This window comes from Gallinula chloropus (assembly GCF_964237585.1).
Source record: "Gallinula chloropus genome assembly, chromosome: 1".
Lineage (NCBI taxonomy): Eukaryota > Metazoa > Chordata > Aves > Gruiformes > Rallidae > Gallinula > Gallinula chloropus.
The window spans coordinates 115723016-115743412 of NC_140085.1; the positions used below are offsets into that span (position 1 = coordinate 115723016).

General features: G+C 42.4%; 2 protein-coding genes across 2 annotated transcripts; one reads left to right on the plus strand and one right to left on the minus strand.

Moving 5' to 3' along the window:
- Nucleotides 1-2495: 2495 nt before the first annotated feature.
- On the minus strand, nt 2496-9341 carry SETD4 (SET domain containing 4). The gene is made up of 10 exons (XM_084267631.1): nt 9263-9341; nt 9082-9177; nt 8081-8122; nt 7471-7555; nt 6402-6831; nt 5407-5581; nt 4674-4755; nt 4235-4315; nt 3099-3222; nt 2496-2704 (listed from the first exon to the last, which is right to left on the minus strand). The coding sequence occupies exons 1-10, from the start codon at nt 9330-9332 to the stop codon at nt 2570-2572; spliced, it is 1320 nt and encodes a 439-aa protein (XP_084123757.1). The 5' UTR covers nt 9333-9341; the 3' UTR covers nt 2496-2569.
- Nucleotides 9342-10000: 659 nt separating this feature from the next.
- On the plus strand, nt 10001-18539 carry LOC311205240 (carbonyl reductase [NADPH] 1-like). Its single transcript, XM_084279580.1, has 4 exons — nt 10001-10074; nt 11105-11424; nt 15445-15552; nt 17278-18539. The coding sequence occupies exons 2-4, from the start codon at nt 11139-11141 to the stop codon at nt 17712-17714; spliced, it is 831 nt and encodes a 276-aa protein (XP_084135706.1). The 5' UTR covers nt 10001-10074; nt 11105-11138; the 3' UTR covers nt 17715-18539.
- Nucleotides 18540-20397: the final 1858 nt, after the last annotated feature.

The following is a 20397-nucleotide window of genomic DNA, read 5'->3' on the forward strand; positions in this document are numbered from 1 at the left end:
CTCCCCTTTCTGCACTCCCTGGAGTTACTGACTGAAGTAGAGCCCATATTCAAACCAGCTGGTATAAATGTGTGGTCCGTAGTGCAATACTGGAGCAAATAAATTTCTGTTAAACCAGTATGCATCTTCAAGACACATCATAGGGAAGTTGTTCTTAAAATAGCCATCTCCAGAAAGATAGAAGAAAAAAAAAAAATCAACCAAACATCATTATCTTCTTTAACTCTGGTACCACCTCATTCTAAAATTATAAAATGTTACACACATCTGCTCTTAGAGAGAGAAAAGGTTTTATTAAAAGAAAGTAAGAGGTCAACCAGTTCAACTGTAATCATCAAACCTGCAGGACATGCTCATAGCAAGGATCCCTCCAGCCCAGTACCATTTCCCACAGTGCTCACCAACAAAAGAGCAAGCACAGGTGGAGCACACACAATACCAGCCACCAATACCCTCCTGACTTTCATTTTGATACCCTGATTTTGGTATCAGGGGACTACATAAGACCAAAGTTGGCTGGCTGGCAACTGCTTCATCTTTCATGTGTATGTTCTCTGCACCCACATCAACTTTTGTATCCTTGGCAAGCTCCGTGGATTTGTTACCAAATCCTGTTAGTTTTGAACCTGACTTCTTCAGGCTTCCTTCAAAAGCCCTTATTTTTTTTTCCCCCACTGTGACTGCTCAGTCACCATCCACCCTCTTGATGTCATCCATGACTCCTGTAGACTTTTTTGCAGACCTAAGCAAAATGAATGAGTGATGCTACCAGGGTCAGGGTCTCTGCAGTAGCCAGGTTCAGAAGTACAGAAGGACCCTTACACAGGCTGATGAGAATTCCCCTTGGTGAGATTAGTAGATGGAATTCCCAAATACAGCTATCTCGTCCCTGGAGGTACTTCAGAACGGGCCTGACTAGAGCACAAAATATACTGCCAAGTGACTTCCAGGGGTTAAAAACAGAGTTGAGGCAAATAAGAAAGTAAGTCGGCCCAAAGGATGCAATAGGTGTGCTTCTGACTCCAGAAAGCACTTCAGTTCCTCTCCCTCTGCTCTGAAATGTAACATAACCACACAATCAGCATCTCCACCTGAACAACACAGAAAACTTGAAAGCACAAAAGAGCCTCAGCACATTGGGGCAAACTAGGCAGAAAAAAAAAAAGCTTATTTTCAGAATTTCCTAATCCAGGAGAGGTTATGAAGATGGCACCTCAAAACCACAACCTTTTGCTTTTGGAAACTGAATAACAGCGGTTAACATTTCTCAGTTCCCCCAAAACTAAACTACAATTTCTTTCTAGGTGAGGAAACATTTCCTGCCCCAAATAGATTAAGGCAGAAAAAAGAACAGGTAAAACCCTCAGAAACCTCAAATCAAATCAAGTTTATACAATAATGCTCTTGTTCATACAGTATCAAAGTCTGAAACTGCACTTGAGCTTGAATACTTAACCACTTTCACTTGCTGCATTTTTCTCCTTGAATGATGTCATTAGCTGGAATGCCTTTACTGCTGTACACAGTTTCATTTATTTCCAAAACAGAAAAGTCTTGTAAAAAATTAAGCAGATTTACAAAAATAAACACTCTTTAAAAACACATCTCTTAAAAATTGCTCAAAAATAGTAACAAAAATATCTATGAAGTGTGATTCCCCACAAAATGGAAAACAATCACATGTTGTTCACAATTATACATCAAGTTTAAACAGCTTAAATAAGGGTCCTGCCCTGAAATGCCCTTTCAAGAAGTGTCTTCTCCAAACGACATGGGGATCTCAAGCTCCCTAGTTAAGTAGAACTAATACTAAAAGGCAGCTCCTGAGACAGGATAGGAATGTGATTGCCAGAACTGAATGGAAACAGAAGGAACTGCCTGGGTGGTCTTCCAAACAAGATTGTTCGAAGTGATACATCCTTTGAGTTCTCATTCCCAGCAGGAGTCAGAACATGAACCACCCAGCCTGGAGGGAGCTTCCAGAGTAGAGGGAAATTCATGCTTCCTTACACTGAGGAAACTTGGGATGAAATTGTAAAAGGAATGATTGGGAGTTGGTCACAACAGGGCTGCTCTGTTGCTCTATTAATCCAGCAATGAAGAGGCACTACAACTGCTAAGTCTTGGGGATACATGCAGATCTCCAGGGAAAAGGAAAGGATCAGCAGAGGGAAAATAGAAGTGGCTGTGTCCTCTTCTTCTTCTCTGTCAAGTGCCAGAGCACAAATACATGCTGAAGAATATCTGCTTCAACTCATGATCCGCATTTTAACTACAAAGTCCTGGCACTGCTTAAATTACCTCAGAAGCTGTTTTGCTCACAGCAGCCATGATTTCAATGAGATGTTCTCCTCACCCCTCACATTTTGGCTAACCTTTCATAGTACTGAAGGTCAGCAGTGAGCTAAAGACAACTCTGGGTCCTGTGTGACCCCATAAAGACAACCAGGCATACTCTGATGACTGTTTACATTATTTTTTGCTGCCCAGGCCCATTAAAACAGTTGAATAAGGCACATCCTTGGCAAATAAGCTCCCATCAGCCACAGCCAGCACAGTTCCAGGTGGGTCAAGTTGTTGCCATATTCAAGTTGCAAAGAATCTCAGCTGATTTTTGTAGTATCTTCAGATCTTCCAAGCGCAGGGCTTCTACCAAAGACAGGTGTGCTTTGAGATTCTCCTTGTTCCTCTTCAGCTGGGAAATCTGAGGTTTATACAAATAAAGAAAAATCACTGGAACGAGGCACTCGTAGCAGGTCTGCAACATCTCATGTGCCCACCTCATACAAGCCTGCATACTCTTTTAACAGGTAACTTCAAACAACACATGGATACTGAAGGCAGAGAAAGGCTGATACAAAGGCTAATACAAGGTTTACATGTATAGGCTTTGTAACATGTTTCCTTTCTTTGCTGCAACCACAAATTCGGCTGAGCAATTCAGTGCTGCCAGCCACCCTGGAAACAAACCCTACACCACCCCAGTGCAGTCAATTTCCTCTGTCATTCAGCTCTCACCCCACAAAATTACAATTGCAGTACATTTATGCTAGGAGAGAAAGGAATCTGGGCTACCTTGCTCTTCCGAGTCAAATTACCTGGAGAAGGACATGCTGTGTCTCCTCTATTAAAAAATGACATATTTTTGCTGCTATATTCAAAGTCTGTTGTTCGTTTCTGGCTGAAATTAAATCACCAAGCAGTGTTCTCTTCCAGCAAGTACTAGAACCAAAACAGATGAACAACAAACAATCGTTTGCTGTATCCCCCAGCTGAATAATAAACATACAGTTATGCTAAGAATCACATCACTGGCATAAGGCAAGTAAGGTTAGTCTACGTGAAAAGGCACAGAGCATTCAGGTATGAGACTGATCAGGCAAGCAACAGAAGAGATTTAATGGTCTGGAGCAGCAGTTCCAACCCGCCAACCCTACCCTTTCAGTCAAAACCACACTCTGGTCCTACACCAATGCTTCAGCAGCACCAGTGAGGAATAAAAACCAGTAACTCAGAACTTACTAGCTTTGGTTTTGCTAAACTTCACCTCACACACTGACACATTTCAGGGGGTTGAAACCAGTACAATAGGGATTTATTTTTAGTTCTTATAATCAACTTATTCCACTCAGCAATGAATCTTCAAAGCATAAACAGCCTCAAAGAAGAAAAAACTTTATTTTTAATTTATTTATTATTACAACCAAAGCCCAGGTAACTATTTTCTGTCTGAGCCATGCTGTTTGAGGTAAATTTGCCATTTGGAACAAATGATCAAAACTGCACTGACAGTCACTGGAGATTGATTCAGCAACTTATTTGGCCCTAGCATTTCAGAAGCAGCCTGTGGAACACATGCTTTGAAGAAATCAAGCAAGGACAACAGCATTTAAATGTCTCATCAAACTAACAGGAAAAAGGTCTGGAGTCTGAACATTCAAGTAATGTCTGGTTCTCATAAAAAACAAGGGAAAACAATGGGGCATGCCTACTGTTTCATACAAGAAAGCAAAAGACCAAAGCAGCAAATATGCAATGACTTGACATTATATAGTGTTCTCTGCCTTTCGTCTTTCAGTTCTCACCTGGAGTCAGTGAGATAGACACAGCAGATCCAAAACAATTGTCCCTGTATCTCACACACAGCCAGCAAAGAGCAAATAAGGAAAAAAGTACACACACATTGCCTAAATACTAAAAAAAAAAAAAAAAAAACCCAAAAAAGGCAACTTACAATTCATCTGCTCCAAGACTTAACAACTTGAGAGCTGTAAGGAGTCTCCAAGATGGTCCATCCCATCCAAAGGTCAGGTTTCTAAAAAGTCAGAAGTGTTAAGGTACAGGCAGTATAGGTGATCTGTGTCTGCATGATAGCTTTCTTCCTGACAAGCATCAACAAGGGAAGTCTGGGTCTTCAGAACTAGAGAACTCCCTGACTCCCCTTACTCTGCTGCTACCCACATCTACGAGACACCCAGGACCATGAAAACCATCTCAACGTTTGATACTGGTGTTAACCACTTCTACATTCTCTCATGAACAGCAAGCAAATAATTTTGTTAATAAACCAAATCATTATTTTATGATGGATTACGATGCTTGAAGAAAAAACTGACTCCCAGAAAAACTGAAAAGAAATTTCACAGGGAAACAAAAAAAATCCCAGTACCTACTCTAAGAAATTGTGATCCTTTAGAATGGAAAGTTTTGCATTTCTCTGCTTGTCCAGTGGTGGGAAATATCTGAGGAGATTATCTGCATAAAAACACATTTTAGATCTTTAGATATTTAAATAAACTAATAAACCACAATCCTCAATTCTGAAATGACATTTCAACCACATTTTCCAAATAGCTACAGGAAAAAGACCAAAACCTGCTACATTTTTGTGAATTTTAAACATAATCAAAATTGCATCTGCTTTTCAAAAGCTAATTGGCAGCCTCTGGGGTTGTATCCATATAATGGAAATCCCGACTCAAACTGAAGTCATGAACCATTCTCAGCAAATTCAGTTTGTGGGGACCAGGATTTAAAGACATGCTGGTAAGAATTGCAATTTTACAAAAGGAAAAGTTACCAAAGAACTCTTTATACTTTAAAATTTCTATCCTTAAATTCTATGCAGTTCAAAGTGGTATCAAACTCTATTCCACTTCCTGGAAATACATACAAATATTTTGATGGTACTAAAAAGTGTTATTAACACCTTAATGAGCATTGTGCATGTTATGCACTACGCACACATATGTACGTGCGTATACATATCTATGAAGTGCGTGAACTTCACTACCCTTTCATTATCCCTTTTTACCCACATGTCCTGTTGAAGACAGGCAGCATTAACATACTCAACTGCTCTGCTCTCTATGATTGTAGCAATCAATGTCAAGACATAAATCCAACCTGACGAGACATAAACGCTGCTGTGAGGGTTATCAGTGGCAACAAATCCATACTCTAGTAGCAGTCGCTGATTATCATGGGGCCCATAGCAGATAAATACTTCTTCATATTTTTTGCACTGTGAATTTGTCCAAATTTCATAGCTTCTTGTCCGTTCATTAAATGCAGCCTTTACCTTTGAGAAAATAAAAATTAAAGGTTTTATTCTTGGCAGAAATACAGGATGAAAAAAGGAATCAGGCCTTGAGTATTAAAACCCATTATTAAAACCCATTGAGTATTAAACACTCCTCTAACAGTGGAATAAAATAAATAGCATTACAGATGTTTGAAAAGGCTATCCATTTCGACAATTCCACACCAGAATTGCTCTATAAATAGTAGGATAAAGAACCACCATCAAAACTTTAGTCCACAGGATGTGCCACCCACTGTGTGAACTTATTACAGAGGGAATCCACAAATAAAGATGGCTTCAGGCAGAGCTGGCCACTATCATAGCTCTATGCTGGCACATAATCCCTCATAGAAGGTGGAGCTGCTCTCCACGCTTTCCTAAGGCTTCCCAGAAGCTTCGACCAGAGGTGAAGTAATACAGGGACCACCATGTAACTTCAGATTTGTCATGGGAGCAGAGCCTTTCAGAAGAGCAGGGTAGGGTTCTGTTTAGAAGTGGCTCTTCCCAACAGCTATCCCGGAGACAAATCTCACCCAGCCATTGTGGTCTCTCCCTGTGCCTTTGCTTTGGTACATAAACTGAAACATTTGAATCATCTTTATTCATCTGCTCTGGCTTCATAATAAGCTCAGGGGCACATACAAACCACAACTACTCGGCCTGCCCATGGTCTCAATGGACAACTATGACTACAGAAAACTTCCCCCTTAAAAGATCTTTCACTGACCTACAGGAACTCCTAATCATCACATAAATGTATACTGTATTGAGATAGGGCATTCACAAATAAAGAAATGATCTCTTTTTAGTTTCTTACCTGAACATTTGGACTGTGGTTTAGCAAATCTAAATATGGTGCCAATGCATAAACATCTGGCTCAAGAGAAAACCACTCCCTCTGTGAGTGTTTCATGTATATTGTCCTGGTGTTAACAGTGCACCATGCCCACTCTAGAGCACTGTAGTTAAAAATAGTTCCTGTGTTCTCAGCAAACAAAGGCTGCAGGGAAGAGAAAAAAGCCTTGGAAGACACGTACAAATCATGGACCGTCGTTCTCTGCTCCTGAGCCTTCTTTCTTAAGGGTTCAGGAAGAAGGCCCACTACATCATGCTCCAAACAAACAGGACAAGTGTATGTCTTGGGTAAGACATCAAGATATGGCTTCCACTGAGACTTCTCACCAGCATGCTTCTCTGCTACTAAAAAGGTGCACAGTGCTATCAAAGGAGATACAGGAGGCTTCCATCTATTAGAAAATAAAAATACCAACACAGCAGATACACAGAGGTGAGATAGGAAATGGATGCAGCAGTGTTTTATCTCTCTTCTAGTTCTTTTAAATGTTATAAATAGCTTCTATTTTAAACTTCTTTGTAGTTCACCTCCAAGTCCTTTTGATGATTTCAAAGGGGCTATAAAAGCTGGTTTCTAGTAACAACTTCAGGCTCACCTCTTGCATTGTTTTTTTATTGAGGGAGGGTTATGATACCTAACAAGAACTCAATGTCCGGCATAGGTCTTTGATCTGAACTTTCTAAAAGGCCGTGTTCATGTGACTGCTTTGCAACCCTGTTTTATCCTCCTTCTCTTACTCAAGCATATTCACAGATTCCCAAGGAACCATTCGTAACTGGCATTTAGGTCCAAGCTGGCTCTAAAGGCAGAGCAAGTTCAAGCCTGTACCATCCCTCCAACCCTGCCTAGCTAAAGGGGGATGCTCTATATTCAAACCCTACTAGCTGATCACTCCACATGTGAAAAACCACAAGAAATACAAGTTAGGCTATGCAGTTTAAAGTCCTATCATCACTTAATATGATTAACCTACTAATGAGCAATCCACAGTAAAGGCCAGCTTGCCCATAAAGTGTCACTTCTCACTTACCTCATAATGTATTCTCCCAAGTAGCTACTAAGGACAGTACTTGTGGTGAGGAGGCATTTCTCAGGCAATGAAATAATCAGACCCCCTGCCTTTGAGGGAGGAAAGAAAAAAAACAACTCCTTAGGCACAAAGAATAGTAAAGTTCAAGTGTAAATGACTCATCTACTACCTGACTTCAGAAAAGAGACACATTCCCCAGAGAACACTTATGTCAGGAAGCAAACAGATGTGAAGCTGAACTTGATGGAAACCGGTATGGCTGTTGTAAGACAGTCAGAGTCCCAAGAAGGAGGACGACTGCAGTCAGAGAACTGTCACCTGCAGAAAGTTAGCTGTTCACAGAAAGCTTGGTGCCTGGCTACTCACTTTCTTTGTACTGAAATATATTTCAGATGAGATCTCACAAATACCTTAGCCTCTATCAACATAACAGTATGGGATAGGCATATTTTAGGTCATGTCTATCTTGACCTTGTTTGCCAAGCTGCTGCGTGTACAGATATGCCAATCCTGCAAATTCTGGTACAGAGACCTGGAATTTTGAGCTGTGCCTGTTGCAAAATCATCACATCTCAAAGAACCTGAGAAACTCTTGCATTAGAAGTATTACTAACCTGAAGATCTTTTGTTGTCATCAGTCCTCTTCCTGTATCTGAAACAGCAACAAAGAGGATACTTAAATACATGTATATATGTAAGATACAGAAGACTGTTGTAAGTTGCAATAAAATAACAGGCCAGATAGGGAAAAAAAAACCAAAAAACACAACACCACCCCCCACACATTATCTCTTATGAATCATAAAAAACAGTTATTGATTTTTTCCAGTTATATAACATTTATTTCTCCTCTGATTCACTTTTTACTTTTCAAGACCCTGTGAAACCCCTTCCCTGCATTCCCTGCAACACTTGCTGTCCAGTTCTAGCAACTGCTCTACTTATTTTTTCCAATTTTTTCTTTAAATACATCTTTCATTACTGGCTGCCGGTCTTTGTTTCAGAGTTTTAACTAAATGTTATAGTTTTTATTCACAACATTTCTTCTCTGATTCTTACTACTCTTTAATAATGCAAAAATTTTTGAAATAAAATCTACTTAAAGAGAAAAAATACAAGTATATGCTTTTACTGTAAACCATAACAAGGGAAGTCTGGCCCTAAAATTATTTACTTTTCTGTATCACTAGATCTGCTGAACTTGTATTGAAGAAAAGATGAAGAAATTATAACAAGATTAGGTTCTGATATTGGAAACACTTAAGAGATGTTATTTTGTTCTTTAAAATTGGGGTTACGACTTAAAATCTTAGCTTCTACAAGGAATCTGACATAGGTGTGCATGTTTTGTAGCATAGTGGAGTATTCTCATACCTGAGCTTTATGCAAGGGCATCTTTACATAGCAACAGTCTACAATAGTTCTGGCCTCCTTACCTACTTGCTTACATTACATGACACTCACATGCATTTACCCAGAGTCCTTAAAGGACGAAGGGTAAGTGATTTTTTTCCCTGATGTCAGATAGGTGTGTGATTCAAAATGAAGGCAGGAATCTAAAATTCTTAGAAGATGCAAATGTGTAACACCAATAAGTAATTAAGAGGTTACCCTGGAACTGTGCTGGCCTTAAATTCCTTTCTTCAAATCCTCTATCTTTCAGCCACTTCTTAAGTTTAATGTGTTCCAGTTCATGACTGCAGCTTACTAAAAAAATAAAGGGGGAGAGGGGAATAGGAATTAATGCTATTAAGTGTCACTCTATTGGAAATGAAAGGAAATTGAAAAGTACCTCCATCCATGAAACTCTGCAAGTGTTTTCTTCTTCTCTTTCGACCTGTCCGGCCTCTGCTTTTCTTCATATTAAGAAACAGATTGTGCCTTATTTAGGCAACCTAAATTTTAAATAAATAAATAAATATTTAAAGTCCGTTTCAAACATGGCTGTCTTTTCTTTTCTCTTAGAAAACAGAGCGTTGCTTGTTTTTACGATGCCCTCTTCAAGCTTAGAAAAGGCACCCCAGGCAAACGCTCCGGGGAGGGTGGGTGAGCGGGATGAGGGGAGGGCGGGGCTGGGTCTCCGGACGTCAGCTCGGCCGCGCCACGGCCACAGCCCTGGCGCTTCACGGCCGCACGGGTGGGCCTCGGCCCGGGTTCTTGCTCTGACAAAACCTCGAATCGCCCGAGGGGAGCGAACGCCACCCGGCGCTGTCTAGGCCCCCTCAAGTTTTAAGGCAAGGGAGACTGAAAAGTGCAATGTCAAACCCCCGTCTCCCCTCGGCGGCCCTACAGCGGCTCCAGCACCCGATTCCCTCCCGGGTTGAACGCACGACGGAGGAGAGTGCAAAGGTGGTGATGACGCCCCGCGCCGCTTTGCAACCACCCATCCGTTAGCAGCCTACCTGCCGGTAAAGCCTCGGAGACCACCCCTCCCGCTACAGCCCGCCGCCAGGCCTCGCCCTCCCCTACCCGCCGCAGGAGGCGGAGCTCTCCCGCCGCCATCTTAGGTGCGCTCGCTCGCTTCCCCACCCCACCTCCGCGGTGCGTGCTTGTGGGTGGCAGCCAGCTCCTCGTCTTCTCATCGCCGCGCAGAGCGGAGGAAAGGTATATTATGCTGGAGGTGGGCGAGGGGCTGTTTGCTGCCCCTCCGGCCTTGCTCTGCAGCTCCTTGCTTTCAGCCCTATGCGGGGGTGCCGAACGGCCGCCTGCCCCTCAGGCACGGGGGTTGTCGAGCAGGGAACGTTCTGAGGAGTCGGGTTCCTTCGGGGCTTGCGAGTTTGCTTTGCGTTCGCCTTAGGAGGGAAAGCCGCCCCCGGGGCAGGTGGTAGCAAGTAACGTGTGCCGGTGTGCAGCGACCTGGGAGCTTGATGGCTGACCGGGACGGTGGCTTCTGGCCCTCGTGAAGTCAGCCAGGCGCTGGGCGGGCTTTTAGGAGCTGGTACCCTCACTAGGTATCTGCTTGTGGTTAGCTGCAAGCTACGCAATTCACAGTGAATAAAGCCAGCGTTTTAAACTTGCTTTTATGGGGAAAATACATCTTCTTTAAATGTGCTGTGTCTATGGAGAAAAAACCCCAAACAGCAAAGCGGGCTTTGTATCTAGAGCTAACCGGCGTTTTAAACAGAAGAAACATTGGCTCTAGCTAATCTGTAGTCCACTGTTTCCTTCTAAAAACGCTAGAATTGGTGTTGCTGTCTGGCCCTTGAAGATTAAACTGGTTCTTTCTTTGAGCCTGAGTTTTCCAGCTTTGACTGCATCGGTGCTTGAACTGAACCAGTTGAATATCCTCAAAAGAAGGAAATTATATTTCTGTAAAGTGTGTGTATAGAAGAGCCCACTCCTGTCAGCAGCTAATTGAGCACAAGAAATTGGCTGTTGACTTTTTTCCCTTCTCTTTTCTTTCCCCTAAATCACTGGTTAGGCTTGCTTTAAACTATTAACACCAAATGCATATTTATTTGTGAATGCCTCGTGCTATTTTAGTAAGCTACAGTTAGTGTGCATTATAATGTAGCTTTGCATAATTCAAAGTGCAATTCTAAATTGAGCTTTAAAGAAAGAACACTTCAATCCATTTTCATACAGCCATCTCTGTCCATCTGAGCGTGAAATTCTCTTCTTTTTCTATTTGCAGTTACTGTCACTTTGGCATTCCTTCAGAGAGGACAATGTCCACCGTGCCAGTGGCTGTGGTGACCGGATCCAACAAAGGGATTGGGTTTGCAATTGTGCGGGCTTTATGCAAGCAGTTCCCAGGGGATGTGTACTTGACAGCCCGCGACCCTGGCCGTGGCCAGGATGCAGTGGCAAAGCTCCAGGAGGAAGGGTTGCGTGCACTCTTCCATCAGCTGGATATCGATGATCTGCAGAGCATCAGAGCTCTCCGTGACTTCCTAAAGGAGAAGTATGGAGGGCTGAACGTGCTGGTTAACAACGCAGGGATCGCTTTCAAAGGTAGGAAGTGGACTGTCTGGGATAGCTTTGTGGCACGTAAGACTATGTGAAGAATAGTAGATCGTAGAATCGCTTTGGTTGGAAAATACCTTTAAGATGGTCAAGCCCAACAAATGCATCAAGGATTTTACCTACCTTCTTGTATGGGACTTCTGTGCCAATGGCATGCTGCTTGCTTGCTGGGCAAGCTGCCTACCTTCTCATGCATGATAAGAGGTCAGTGCAAAACAGCTCTTCTCCTAGCATCTGTTGGGCAAAGATGCCTCCCTAGAGTATTGTATTTGCAGCATAGACAAAGCATGAAAATGCTTTAGGCACACAGCATGTATGAGCAGAGTTGGGCTTACTGCCCATGAGTTTAACCAGGCCTGTGGGAGCCCATCATCCGTGTATCACAAGGTGTGAGTTGTTCCTTGGTGATCTGTGTTTTTTCTGCAAGTCTTATGCTTTGTGCTGTGCGTTACCTGCTCAAGGATTCTAGTTCATAAAAAAACGACTTTTGGCCGTGGGTGAGTGGGTGATTTTGTAATCTTTATTTATCTTTAACTTTTTCAGGTCGTTCAGTTAATTACAGAGCAGTTAACCTAAACCTTACTGTGCATAGCGAGCATTTAACCCTTTCATTTTCTGGTTTACAGGAAGCCAGGGAAAGTGAGGAAAGCAGAATTTGAGAGTAGCAGAGTGCATTCTCCATGTAGGTGTTAATAAAAATAAATCAAGAATCATGTTAGCTCCAAATACAGCAAATCTGAAACTACTACTTAATTTCCCTGCCAGTACTAACTTGTTCTTTGCATGTTAAATCTCTTTGCCTGCTCTCCAGTTAGGACATGTAACTCTACAAGCACAGTGTTGTGCTGGCTTACCTGCCTACAGCATGAGATTAGGATGCCTGTCAAGTAGTATGGATCAAACCTCACCTGCTGCTGAAACAGAGCTTCTCATGTAGGAGAAGTGGGACTGCAGCAGTGGCATTCTGAAGTCCAATCACTATGTATTTTGCATGGTACTTTGCAGGAAAATCCTGGAGTTCAAGATCAGCTTAGTAGGAAGCAGCAATATCATTGCCTGAGCTTCAGGATGCACTAGAGGGAGAGAGAAGGGGGTATTGTAACCTTGCAGCAACAGTTAAAAGATTGTATCTCTGTCCGTACCTATGGCTTATAAAGCCTGCAGGTGCTCAGACCAGTATTCAGTTCAGAATCGGGTCTTAAGTGAGTTTGAGCAAGACAGGACTGCAAGTACAGCAGCTGAAGTGCAGGCTGTATTTCCTGTTGCTGTTGTTGCAGCAGCTGTAGCCTCCACTGAGATGAGTACCTGGACAGGTGAGACAAATGCTCCTCAAACTGCTGCAGCAAGATTTACTGGAGCTCATGTGTGAGAGATCTTAGGTTTATTGTCATAGAGCCACTGAAAAAATAAATAGGTAATGTAGCATGACTGTAGTTCCTGTTTCTTCCTTTACTGCATAACAGATTTATATATTCTTCTTCATTCATTGCTTCCAGATGTTCAGCATAGACTTTCTTCAAGCTGACAAATTACTATGAGTCAGCAGGAGGTCACACAATGAAGATATGTGCTAGAGGAGCCAGTTGTAACTGTTGTTGCATGAGTATCTGGCGCAGAAGCTAGAGGGTTTAAATAAGAACCCTGTAAGAGCCCTGTTCTTAGCTGTGTAAGAGCTTGCTATGATGCTTATATCATATGTTGGCTTTAATTCCTGCTTCCAAGATTGGCATTTCTACCCAAGCTTGCTTCGTGCCTCATCAGGTTTCTGATAGTATCCCAGAATTTATGCTTTCCTTTCTTTATTGTAGTACTGTGTGTTACTGCTGTCTGTCAAAAAGTAGATTTGCCATTGAATCTATTGTTCAGTTTTATTCTGTGCTACAGATAGTCCTGCAAAAACTGTTCATGTGTGAAATGATTATGTACCCATGGATTGCCTTCTGCAAGAGCTTCTGTGGGAACGTGTTCCAGTAATGCTTGCTTAAAAGGGAGTGTGTATCTATCACCTGTTACAAGTAATGTATCTTGCTAGACAAATGAGTATGTTTGAGTGTAGAGAAGCTTCTCTATTGCAAGGTGGATGTGGAAGCAGGAGTTTGGGATTGATTGTAAGTATAAAAAAGTTGTTAAAGCTGTGGTTTGCAATAAAAGCACAGCTACGTTAAATATTAAAAGACCTGTTACTGCTCCTCTTTTGAGGTTACAAAGGTCTGAGCTATAGAGACAAGTGAAGACCTGCCTAACCTATGTAGATGGCTTTCACTGGGGCAGAGATGGCATTTCTCCTCTTCTGCTACAGGCTCTGTTAACTCTTACTTCCCCCTCAAGGTGGAGGATGCTTAGCATATGGCTTACTGCTGAGCCAAACTGTCATCTGATGGCACATCCTACCCCGCTTTTGGTGGTGGCAAGCTGTCAGTTGTGTTTGATGTAATCATAACCCTTGCAGTGCAGTTTCATGGTCTGATTATGCCTGTTTAAGTCAGCTCCCTTTCCTAGCTGCTAATTCCCACTCTTCTGGGTGCGTTAGCACAGATCTGTCAGTTCAGGGGTGATTTTTTGACACAAGTATGTATCACTGAGGTAGGGAGGTAGCCTCTATAACTCAGAAGTTACAAAGTAGGTATGTTTATTGTGTGCAGGTGCACGGGGGGATCGCTCCACCACAAGCGTGTGTGCCTGAAGTAGCAAAACCGTCCCATATTTATACAATGAAACAGTGAATATTCAGTTGACGCCTACAAATATTCATCACCTAAACCCGCCTACTCCTGCTTCATATGCTAATTAGCTTATCAGTCCTTCGTGCTTGTGCAGATTCTTCCAAAAATTGTGGGCAAGGGTCTTCAGAACACGAGCAGTCGTCCTTGGGAGGAAGGCTGTAGGTTTTCCTCATGGTGTACTTTTTCACCCTTTGCCTAAAATGTGATGATCCTGCAAGCTTGCAGTGTTCTTACCAGTCTGAGCTACTTTGTGTCCTTGTTAACCATCTGTTTTCCTTTAGCAAGGATGTTTATTGATGTATTTGTGATGGATGTCATCTTGTTTTCAAATTCTTGCTCCTTATAATCACTCCCTCAAGATAATGTGAGACCATTTCTTACTCCTCACAAGTAAGCCCTTTGTCAGGGAAAGAAAAAAAGACTTCCTCCTCCATTAGTTGTTTTCTTCAAACTATGTGACTAAGTAATATGACTATATTATTTGAGTACACATATATAGTTGTGATTAACTTATTGTCCCGATTTCTGTATGGTCCCATATATCATCACTTTGGTGGTGTTTGGGGTTTTTGTTGGGTTTGGTTTTTTTTTAGACTGCACCAAATCTTATCCCTGTGCTCTTTACAGAAGCTTTTCCAGTGTTTGTTGCAATTTGGCGCTGCTCTGACTTCAAGTCCTGTCCACAAACCCAAGCTATGACATCATAAGAGTCAGAAGCAGTTGTCTACTGTATTGCTGGATGTTAGAACCAGTGTGGTATTCTAACTTTCGCATCTTCAATTGGCAGCATCCTAGATACAGGATCTTCTTCCTCCTCCCCTGCTATGTCAGGGTGGTGGCGCTATGCTGTGCATTTAAGAGGAGAGGGCACCTCAAAGTTAGCTTGCATGTAGTAGTGGCAGATTGGGCAGCACACCCTGTGAGAGTAGCCTTTTCTTGTCTCTTCCATATTAAAGGCAAAAAGACATACAGCCTGTGGGTTGACAAGTGACGCTGCAGACTGATGCCACTGCCTCTTCTGGGGCAAGGCTAAAACTTTCAGCTAAGAAGGGATGAAAACATAGTTGGCTTATTAACATTGTAGAGCTGGATCCTTTTATTAATAAGAATGTGTGTCTTAGTGATGTTGCTTTTTTTTTCCTTATTTATACATAATTAATCATATACCTTTTTCCTAATTAAAGTAAGTTAAAACTGGGGGTTTGGTAACTTCCTTTCAAACACTAGCACAATTCTGATTTTTCTTTTTTTTTTCCTTTCCCTTGCTTCCATCTCTTCCAAAAAGTTCATGATACAAGTCCATTTGCAGTCCAAGCAGAGGTTACTCTGAAGACAAACTTTTTTGGAACCAGGAATGTTTGCACAGAATTGTTGCCTATTGTGAAGCCTTATGGTAAGTGTAACATAAGTAGAGGAATAGTTTTAGGTTAATTTTTGTTCTCATTAAATGGGAAAATCTTTTCCTGTCTCAGAAGCACACTGCCCTGTAGTACATAACAGGCATGCACCTTGCTGTAGCATAGGTAAGGGAACATATGGCCTTTCTACTTTCAAGCCAGTCACATTTTTCTTACGGGTTGAAGTGGAATTCTTATGGCACCCTGAAGATGTGAAGAACTTACCTGTGTTCTATCCATGGTATCTGCCTACATATTTTGTTACTGCTTAAAAAAAGACCTGCTGATGATACAACTAGGATAAAGTACCACCTCAAACACAGCTGAAACATTGGTTTTGTGTGGCATGCCTGTTCTTGCTACTGCTGATCTCAGTTGGCTGTTGGTCTACCTCTATCTAGATCACAGCCTTTGCTGTATGTGCACATGTCCAGTGACGTAGTTAAATGTGACACTTGAAGGTGTATGTTAAGTTACTGTGATTTGGTGATGTTAAGAGGTACTGGAAGAAAACTACAAAAAATGGTAAATGTATCAGGGTCAGAGAGAGATTTATCAATAGTAAAGAAATGTTGGCAACATGCAAGTAATCTGTACTTGTTGGATGACTGTCCTGTACTGAATGCTCCTGTTCCTAAAACCTGGTATGCCTCAGATGATTTGAAAGGGGGGCATTTGGATCTAATACCCATGCCAAATCTAAGCGCTGGTGATTTGTTTGGGGTTTTCTAAATACAAGTAGTCTTAAGACTTGTGATCACTAGATGTTTTCATGGGTATTTGGATAAGTATTTGCTGCTCAATGGATTCACTGGAAAAGTGAAATGCAGTCTATACTAATGTTTAAATACATCTAGTTTTTTAAGAGAAAAGAACTCAAGCAGATGAGAGAGAAGTTGGGAACTGATAATCCTGAGGGAGAAAGGAGAGGCCAGAGTCAATTAATTTGGGGAGACTGGTAGAGGGGAGAGTAAACTTGCAATTTAGTCCCTCTTGTACTAAGGGTGACAGATGAATGTGTTAAGTCATTAACAGAAAGGATTATATGACTTTTAAGATCTAAATCATGATGTTCCTTCCCTAGTTCATTGTCTGAATGGCTGTGAACCAGCAAGAAAGAGGGAAACTAATATCATTTTGGGGAAGATGAGTTACTGATTCAGCTGACTCATTCTTGTGTACTGAAGAGCTCTGAGATAAATAGCATACTGCAGCTCTGCATGATGGGATTTGTGAATCTTTAGGGATTTTGTAAACAAGCTCATGGACTCTCTCTGTTAAGAACTAGACTGCTTTTGTTAGAATTCAGTATTATTCTGGCTTCTGAGGCACATTCTCGTGGCACTTTACTCAAGCTGTTGCAGAAGTGAGAATGTTTTCCACCAGAACCTCAAGTATATTTAAAGTCTGGCTTCCATTACTGAGAAAACCACTTACTACCATGAATGTGTCTGCAGATTGTAACAAGCTGTTTCCTGGAAGCATACCTGAAGTTTAATAGAGAGCTTTTGCAGGTTCACACCTTAAATTACCCTTTGGAATGGATTTCACTAGAAACAGATTGAGGTAACTATGATCTTCTAGAAGCTCTGCAAAATAGCCCCCACAAAGTATGTTACAGGCATTCAACTTGGTAATAAATACATACCTGCAGAGCAAGCCCACTTCAGTACCTGGGCTTGTTTAGTGTGTGTAATCAGTCTGTCTTCTCTCTTCATCAGGCAGAGTGGTGAATGTCTCCAGCATGGTAAGTAGCTCGGCTCTGGGAGGCTGCAGCAAAGAACTACAGCAAAAGTTTCGCAGCGACACAATCACTGAAGATGAGTTAGTGGAACTCATGAACAAATTTGTGGAAGATACCAAGAAAAGTGTGCATGAGAAAGAGGGTTGGCCGAATACTGCCTATGGGGTATCCAAAATCGGTGTCACAGTCCTGTCCAGGATTCAAGCACGGATGCTAAATGAGAAGAGAAAAGGTGACCACATCCTTCTCAATGCCTGCTGTCCTGGATGGGTGAGAACAGACATGGCAGGTCCTAAAGCCACTAAATCACCAGATGAGGGGGCTGAGACCCCAGTTTATTTGGCCCTTCTGCCTTCTGATGCTGATGGTCCTCATGGTCAGTTTGTTAGTAACAAAACTGTTCGAGCCTGGTGATCTTATGTATGTGGGCCCGTGCAAGCTGTAATGTGACTGTGGATTAGCCTATGCCCTGGTAGGGGGCATTTACCCAGAGCAGTCTCATCCTGTCCACAGCAGCAGCAGGGTCCTTTCTCATTACAGTGACACAGTTACCATATTCCTCTGGGATTAAGTCTGTGTGAGGTACGCTTCCCAGCCACCTCCATTAGCCTGCTCACAGCATTGAATGTCTAGCCTGAAATCTGATTTGTGGGTGTTCCAGCCCACATGATACAGGCTAATTTGGTGGTGTCCTAGTGGAGAGGTGCCTGACCTAGTTTACCTGAATTTATACTCTTAATTAAATCATTGCTATCCCTTTTCCCACTCCCCCCGAGACACATCTCTGACATGGAGTTGGGATGAGGAAGTAGGTGCCTTACGCTTTTTCAGCATGCTAGATCTCTTTCTAGGGACCATAGTTGCTTCTTGAGGTTGTACAGGGTTTCTAAAAAGGAGGAGGGGGTGATTGAGATCTACAGCCTGACTAGTTTTGGGGGGAGGCTAATAAGACCAGAACAGAATCACTGCTATAGATTCCTTATTATCAATACAGAGTGGAATTAGGTGAAAATAAAAATAGCAGTTACATACTGATTGATTATAGGAAAACTTTAATCACTTGGTTTAACGTGCACGTAAACATATGATTGCTTACAGATTTGTATTCATCCCACTGGTTTATTCTCATACTAAAAATGTGTAATGTTTGAAAATACACTCTAATTTTCTGCAGTTAAGTTTGTAGCTGGAGTGTATGTTTGTACTTTATGAAGATAAAATAAACTACAGAACTGATAGAGCAAACTGTTCCTCAGCGCTTCCATTTTTTACTGCACACCTACAAGCTTTCTTAGCCCAGGAAAGTGCTCTCCGTGAAATAGAGAAGAGGAACCATGAACGTGACTCTGTCATTGCAGGAAGCAGTTCTGTGTAGAACACCAATCTTTCTTTCCTATTTTAAATGTTGATTATGTTTCAAAGGCTTAATCTGGAAAGGTTGGTGCAGCACTTGGAGCTGGTGGTAGCAGAGGCAGCCCCAGTAGGGATAGGGCATCCGTGACAGCCACCTGCTGTGGGGCAGGAGTGAGGTGCAATTTGGTCACCCCCAGGCTATAACCCTGCAACTCCTTCCCCACCAAATCCTGCCAGCCAGACCTAAAACTGTGGTGGGGGCTCCAGGGCCCTGCCCCAGCTTTCCTTCAGGGCAAGGTGCTCACAGGGTTGCTCTGTGGGAAGGGCTGCTGCCCTGTGAGAAGCTGAAGGAGCTGGAAACAATTGCTTGTAAACCTGTCGTTAGTAGTGACAAATCAGTAATGGACATAGTAATTCTTAATTGGGAGTCAGCAAGACAATACTGAAGTGGCTCAGCTGACAGTTCTTGGCTTCCCAAGTACAGTTTGTGTTCAGGGAAGCCTGGAGTCAAAAGATGTTGGATATAAATACTGTGTGTGGGTTTAGTAATTCCTTATCAGCACAGAACAAAGGTGTGATTATTAGTTGGTCTTTGAAGGATACAGCACCTACTGTTCCTATGAAGATGGAAGTGTTGCCAAATGACTCGTGCCCCAGAGCTCATGGAGGAGCAGGGTGAGTGCTGCCCCAGAGTTCTCATGGTAACATACTCTCTGTGAAGAAAAGAAGTCTGAGGCCCTTAGTTTAAGGGCAAGGGAGGAGTTACGAAAACCCTGTATGAAGTTTCTAACAGATCTGATAGATGGCCTGCCAAGTGCCTGCAGCATGACAGCTCCAAAAGCCACCCAGCTAATAGAGTAACTTGACTGCCATTCTGATGTGCAACAGAAAGAACCCTGGTTTCTATGTGCTCCTCTAGTTGCATTGATGTTGCCTCACCAAAATGAAGTGTACTAATTGAGTAATAGTTGGTGTACAAGTTGTAGGGATATAATCTGGCAGTGAGGAGTCATACCTTGTTCCTCACACTCAAAATGCTGCTTGAGTCATTACATTTCAAAAGCTGTGTGCCTTTCTGATTGGCACGTACAGGCTTTCCAAACAAACCCTGACCAAACTTTCATAGGGTTTGTGCAAAGACAGTGCAGTAAGTCTTAGGCAAGTTTACCTAAGACTTAGTGGTAGCCTGGCAGTAGCCGTTGTTAAATGCAAATTAGTTTCTAAGTATTCCCCATCCTCTGTAAAGCTCCTTCTTAAGTCTAACTTGAGATCTAGGATGTTTTTTACATTCAAGCCAAGCAACTTGCAAGTTGGAAAGTTTTGCAAAGGATGTCTACCAAATTCTTGCATTAAGCCTTTCCACAGTGCTTGTTCTTGGTAAAACTTACTCTGTTTCAGGGTAAGGAAGCAAGGTGGAAGATGGTGGCCAAGTATTCATCTTCAGAAATGTCATTTCTCATGGTGAAATTGATTATAATGCCAACAGTTTCTCCTGATACAAAGAAAGAAAAACAGTAAATGCATCTTCTGACAATCTTTGCAGCTGTGGCACGGTGCTCAAGGAAGGAGAAGCAGCTGTGTGGATGGATGCAGCCACAGCTGTAGGAGGTGGGGACAAGGGGCAGAACACACTGGCTGCTCACAGGCCCAGCCAGACTGTGGAAGAAGCTTAGACAGGAGAAGCACATCCCCGTGTGACAGCCGCAGGAGAACGGTGTCCTGGGAACAGAGCTGGCACCCTGTG

Coding starts and splice junctions, on each gene's coding strand:
- SETD4 (XM_084267631.1), bottom strand. CDS start 9,332: ATGAAGAAAAGCAGAGGCCGGACAGGTCGAAAGAGAAGAAGAAAACAC. Junction 9,178..9,262: donor GCAGAGTTTCATGGATGGAG/GTACTTTTCAAT, acceptor TTATTTTTTTAG/TAAGCTGCAGTCATGAACTG. Junction 3,223..4,234: donor AGTCTTGGAGCAGATGAATT/GTAAGTTGCCTT, acceptor TTTTGGTTCTAG/TACTTGCTGGAAGAGAACAC.
- LOC311205240 (XM_084279580.1), top strand. CDS start 11,139: ATGTCCACCGTGCCAGTGGCTGTGGTGACCGGATCCAACAAAGGGATT. Junction 11,425..15,444: donor CGCAGGGATCGCTTTCAAAG/GTAGGAAGTGGA, acceptor TCTTCCAAAAAG/TTCATGATACAAGTCCATTT. Junction 15,553..17,277: donor GCCTATTGTGAAGCCTTATG/GTAAGTGTAACA, acceptor TCTCTTCATCAG/GCAGAGTGGTGAATGTCTCC.